Source organism: Anarrhichthys ocellatus, unplaced genomic scaffold, assembly GCF_004355925.1.
Source record: "Anarrhichthys ocellatus isolate YVR2014 unplaced genomic scaffold, GSC_Weel_1.0 scaffold20, whole genome shotgun sequence".
In the NCBI taxonomy this organism is placed as follows: domain Eukaryota; kingdom Metazoa; phylum Chordata; class Actinopteri; order Perciformes; family Anarhichadidae; genus Anarrhichthys; species Anarrhichthys ocellatus.
In genome coordinates, this window is record NW_022280050.1 from 5,504,900 (window position 1) to 5,511,322 (window position 6,423).

General features: G+C 39.1%; 1 protein-coding gene across 2 annotated transcripts in view; it reads right to left on the reverse strand.

Annotated features, from left to right (window-relative positions):
- The window catches only part of fign (fidgetin), a 27,329-nt gene extending 21,271 nt beyond the window's left edge, over positions 1 to 6,058 (reverse strand). Inside the window, exons 1-2 of one of the 2 annotated variants that reach the window (XM_031858498.1) lie at positions 5,885 to 6,058; positions 5,006 to 5,040 (exon numbers count right to left, since the gene is read on the reverse strand). In XM_031858498.1, the coding sequence (XP_031714358.1) occupies positions 5,006 to 5,030 (25 nt within the window). In that variant the 5' untranslated portion in view covers positions 5,031 to 5,040; positions 5,885 to 6,058. The remainder of the gene's footprint in view (positions 1 to 5,005; positions 5,041 to 5,884) is intronic. The other variant, XM_031858499.1, reaches the window with a different exon arrangement.
- Between the last annotated feature and the right edge of the window lie 365 nt (positions 6,059 to 6,423).

The window sequence follows — 6,423 nt, forward strand, 5'->3', positions numbered from 1 at the left end:
GAAGCTGACAAATGTGGTGTGGTGTAAAAGTACTTAAAGGTTCTCTTGTTGCATGGGTTTTCAGTCCAGCTAGAATAGCGGCCTCGATGGCCAGATTAGTCAGACACTGTTTTGTGGGAACACAAGAGGAATTTCAATACAGTAAAATATTGAGTTTTCTCTTATCCTCTTGTGAAAGGCTTGCTGCTCTCTCACAATACGAAACTCCCCAACAGCATGCAATAAAAAAAAAAAAACACCTTGGAAGAAGGACAGGAAAAAACACCTCTCTTCACCAAGGTTATTTAATGATAAGCAACAGTACTCGGGCACACAATGACAACTCAAAGTGCCGGCTATTCTCAAAAGTCATGGGATTTTAGATGTTGTTAATCATAGTCCTTGGGGGTTGGATATTCAGTGCCTTATAAATAGTCTGGCCAAAGACATAATTTAAAGATATGAAAACAGATTCAGTCATAATGTTGTATGATTTCTTATGGATAATACCATGTTCAGACTATCGTCCTAGAGCTGTCTACTGCCATTCCATTCAGATGCTGTTCATAAAACAACCTATGAATGATACATTAATTAAAAACTCTGGAAATTCTCTTTTTTTTATAGTGAGATGCACGCACTACTGCGACTTACAGCCAGGCAATAAATAGGCATCATCCACAACATGTCTAGAGAAATGATAGGAAGACCTCCAATCTTTTTGGCCATTAAAAAAATCAGGAATTTAGCATGTCTAATTAAAATGTAAACAGTGTAATGAGGACATCAGTGATTTAGGCAAATGTCTCTCTGGCTGCCACTGGGGGTATGATAATTACAGAGGCAAATCTATGAATGCACATGAATCTCCTACAAGTCCAGATTAAAAGCCTTAGTGCTAAACCTAGTTTAGTACACCTGGGGATTGTCTATTCCTGCCAATCCCCAACAGGCGCGGAGCTGCCTCGTCTCCTTATGAGTGCACAGACACCTCGTGTGAAGGAGATGAAACAAAGACTCTGTTTCAATGTGTTGGAAATGAGGAGAACAAGGAGTTTAAAGCAACAAATGCCATATTCCTTGTAAATAATATGCCTGGCATATATGGCCTGAATAAATCAACCTTACACCATGACTTATGAGCGTGTTTGTGTTATAATCAGTCATTTAGTGAACCCTAAGCTCTATAAGCACATTGGGCATTATGGTATGGATCGTAAAAAACATAACAGGATGTATGTGTGGAAGATTAGTTTCTAAAAAAAAAAAAAAGAAAGAATAGACAGAGAAAAGGGCATTGTGTCCTCCCTCAAACTGGCTCTGGAAAAAAAAAAACATGCACAAAGAGAAACAGACAGGCAAACACACACATACTGTACGTGCACACTCTCAATCACATACAAAGACATGTACTTGCACATAATCCTTAAAAACATTTAATATGATAAAGTATATGCTAAAATACAACCAGAGAAATCTCTGTAGTGATTTGAATTCTGAGCTGCAGTGAAACTGTAAGACAAAATATCCATGCATCCATATGTATGCAACCTGTGTTTTCTTTTTAATCCAGTATAATCTGTGTTAAACTAAATTAAACTGTAAGTATTTTGTTTGAATTAGAGCAACAAACAACACGACAGGCCTGCAGCTCGGAGACATACGAAGGGTAAGTACAAGCAGCCAATGGTAGGCGCATGCATTTTAGAAAATGCCCATGCCATATGCTGTCACTCAGAGGGGAAAAAAACAAGTCTGAGCAGACAGTCGCTGTGTCTAAATGAGATGGTAGAAGGAGGAGGAGGAGGGGAGAGAAAGGGAGGATGTCAAGGATTCATGGTCCTTCATCTTTGCAGTAGAGCAAACACGTCCCTCAGTATAGCAACAGACAGCTGCCTTCACTTTCTAATGCAGTCCAACTTAGATCACTGCAAGAATTGTCAGCGTAGAGAGAGAAACACACAAAGACATCATAGCAAGCTGCCATGAGGGAAACGACAGAGATGTGGATACAAGAGAGCGAGAGAAAGACGGGGGGAGGAAGAGAGGATAGGCCGGCAGGAAGACATAGAATACTTAGAAGAAGAAAGATTGGAATGTTTTTGTCCCTTCTGCTAGCATCTTACTCCATTAGGGACTCCCTCGCTTTTTATAGGAAAAATAGGAAAGACACCCCTTAACATATTTGCCATAAGATGACAATCCTGGACTGATCTCGTAAAGAAATATTGTCAAGGTGCTGAATGGGATTTGTCATAGTTACTGACAAATAGATCCATCTGTAAGGATTAATATTTCATCATTTTACAGACAGCGTTGCAGACATCCCAGGGGTTGTTTACACAGAATCAGCTCAAGGTATTTAGGAGATGGCTTTAATTGTCATCATTAGTGCGCATGCTGTATATAAAGTGTCGGTCCTGTCGTAATAGTGTTTCACACTTTCGATTATGGACAGAACATTTAGAGCAGCTAGATTGCTTCACGCAGAAGCTTCACACCATCAAGTTAAAGATTGCATAAGATGCAGATAATGATGATGAGTTTTTCTTTGCGTTATTTGTCACAACTGTGATTAACCTAACGATGAATCAAGGATGTTATAATGGTCATTACAGCAGATAACACCAACAAGGATTTTCTGGAAACCTTATTTGATTTATGTGGTTCAGTCAGTACACAGTAAATAAATGGCTTGTAAAGCAGCATTTTTAAAAAGATTAAGAAATTTCGAAATTATTTTGGAAATGTAATTTTTTTTCGTCTGTCACATTGCGGAGGGTGCACTGACTGCAGTCTACGCCATTGAGAATTGAACACAACTAAATATAAAAAGTATAATTTGATATCACTTTTTCACTGGGGAAAGTGCTGAATGTAATTATTTACTATGGTTTACTTCACACAACTCCTTGTTAGTATTTATAGACACTTTTAAAAGTGTGAACATGTGTGACAACTTGTAAAGAGGGTGATGAAAACGGGCGGGGGGGGGGGGGGGGGCAGCATCTGTCGTCAAATTTAGCTCAGAGATTCACGTCAAGCAACAGCTTAGATTGCTATCATAAGTGCAATCAGAAATAAACAGAGCTGTCAGCTTCTTCCCATGCACATCGGAGGTGTCTGGGGTTAAGTAAGGACCTGCAAGAATCACCCAGCACACTGCAGGAGCACAGACATAGAACCCTGCCAGGGTTTGAACTCGAATAATTATCCTCAGGTTATACTTGATAATTAGGATGTTCAAGATAAAAATCTGAAATAGTAGTTTGATGAATACGAGAGGATTGTTTTTGCTGTGCAGAGGCAAAATCATTTTTCAAGATAAACCTCTCTTATACTGTAAAAATCTTCCTCTTAAATTAGGTGCGAACATACTGCAGCATGAAAACAATTGCATTTATGTGATTTGTAGAAGTCTCAATTGGTATTGAACTATTTAAGAAAATATGAAAATTGAACATTCAAACAGACTGCACAGGATATTTCAGAGTGTGAGTACCTGCAAGCTGTGGATACAGATTTAAATAGAATGAATTGCTTCAAACTATTTGAAACCCTGCTACGTATCCATATCTGAACTGCTAAAATTAAAGTTATTCTGTAATGAAAAATAAAAAGAACACCACGCATACAAGTAGTGGTGGTGGAGGTGGGAGGTGGTGGTAAAAATTGGACCAAAAATCTAATATCCACTTTACCAAAACACATTACAACTGAACACTCAAACATAATGAACGTGGTGGTAATGTACATTCTTTTTCCCACTGAGTGACGGATGCTGCAATGCTGTTATTTTTTTGAAGAGGAATGAAAACATACTTCAGCTCACTGCTGATGATGTTAATTTCCTCTCAAAGGAAAACATGCAAATGAAATGTGCGAACACAATTAAGTAGATTGTTCTATGGAAGTGGACACGGTTCGCTTAGGACAAAGTGTTTTTCAAAAGAGAGACAGCACACAACTTGTTACTCCTCCTGACTTTGTGTCCATGCTCAGATCCATCTACTGGCTTCTGGCTTGTCGCAAACCATTTGCACTGGAACATGAATAGCAGCTATTTCTGACCCTGCCTTTGATGTCATCTGTGAGCAATTTTGATGAAGTTTCACTAGTGAATTGTTACACAGTGTGACAAGCAAATAGAAGTGCATGACATCTTCATAAATAAAACATTAAAAAAAGGCAAATTGTGAGTTTTCCTCAAAGTCATTATAAATTGTGTTTAAATAATTACCTTTACAAAAATGATATTGTCAACATATTGTAGCATTGCTATATTACATGTATTTGTGTTGTGCTATCTACTTAATTCATATTTAAAATAATTGAACACTATCGTTTGTGATGCAACTGGTAATAACTGTGACGCTAAATTCATGCAGTTTTCATATCAAGCGTCATTTCACTCGAGGTAATAGTTTTCTAAACATTTGCAAGAGATCCTGAGCTTCAGTCACATCATGAATTTTAAAATAAATGACATTTTGCAGCTGTCATGGTAATAACTCCGAAGAAATATTTTAAGGGCAATATTTAATGTATGGCTAAATGACATTGCAGACTCGTCTCAACACACACAAAAATGTTTCCTAAAAGTAGGGATTGTATGTGATCTCTTAATGGAAATGTGTTACCCTTCAAATTCATTACAAAAATAATCATATTGATCTGCATGCAAAAAACATGAAAGCAGTGCAATGACAAAGAAAAAGTTAAACAAAAAATATGTCAGTGACAGATACCAAACCATTTCAAAATGGGTGCACATTCTTCAACCTTTACAAGATACTGTGAGCCTAATTGATAATGCCACTTGTATGAAATGCATCACATAATGTGCCCTAATCTCTGGACTATGCTCAATTCTTATAATAACCTAAATTAAGTAAACTTTTGAAGATGACCCACACATGCACAAAGAAACAATTACATCAGTGCAATAACAGCCTCTTTTCAAATGGACTATGACACATATGACATAATAACAATAATATTAATGATAATTACAAAATGAACATACCATAAATACTGGTGCTAGTGATCATGTCTTCAAGCCTAAAAACAAGAGGAGAGGGAAAAACAGCAGAAACGGAATTTTCACGAGGAGGAATTCCAAAGGTTGCTTCTCATTACAGCCACTTTTTTCCTCAGCTATCGGATTTCACAAGTTTCAAAAGCGCACGGTCCCTTGTTCTTTCCTCAGGTACTTATCTAGGTCGTGTAATTAAGGACAATTTCAAACCAAAGGGAAACGGAACATGCGAGTGAAATGAAATAATAAAAAAAAAACAGCCCTGGACGGAGACGCGCAGAAAACCACACAGGCTCGGCTGGAGCCTGTCACTTCTTGCGCGAGTTGAAACGAGAGAATAGGAAGCATGTGAGAGGCTGTAGATGACATAAAACACACATTCTTCATGACGCCTATTAGGGGAAGCAGCTAAACCAGCGTGATGCCCCCCCCCTCCCTTTACTTTTAAAATAGATTACTTGCCAGCAGTTGTTCCACTAAGTGCGCAATGACAACCCATCTATTAACCTCCCGCCTGCGGTTATCGCGGTAAGTTTTATTCAGGCAGACATGCAAAAACTTCTCGTCGCAGGAAAGTTATTAAAGAGACTGGGTGCAGAGCCTTTAAGTAACAAACTACGGAGAGGAAAACAACGGCTGAATAAAACATTCATCGCAAACTAGCGCTAATCCCGAAACTTCAAAGCGTTTATTTAGTGTGCTCCAAAGCGATGACAAAACGCAGGATGACTGGCCACAGACTGCGCTGCAGATCTGTGATGCGCGACACCGTCCCTCAGCGAGCGTTTTTTTTTTTTGTTGCGCGTACAGGGCTGCTCCGTTTCTCTTTGAATTGACAACATCGCTGATAGACAGGATACGACTTACCTGTGTAGGTGCCAGGGCAGCGTCAGGGTTTATAGTACCATCGATTCGGTGAGTGCGCAGATGAATGGCTCACTGAGGTTAAGCGCGGCCGCTCGCGATTTGAAACCATTCCAAGTTAGTGAGGAGAAGACTGACCACAGCCTCTGCCATGTTGGAATTCCAAACCCTGGACAGCTGCTCCGCTGACTGAAGGCAGCACGCTGCACACTGCGCATGATCTGTGCAGCGGGAGCCAAATTCAAAGAGAATCAGCCTTAATAAGCAGCGCTTCACAAGTAGCATATCATGACGACATTTTGCTCGAGGCTATTTGATGTAGGCTATTAACAATTTAGCCTAATTGTATACATACTGTCTGCACGCACTAAACTGGGGACTGCCTTATTCTGCCTTGTATTGCCTACCTGCACTGCTTGGCACTGCATCATGTGCATTTTTTTTGTAAGAGAGTCTGGAGGACACATTTCTCTCTATTCATCTGTAAACAAGATGTGTTGTTATTAAGGGTTGGACAGCTTTTATATACATTGTTGAATATT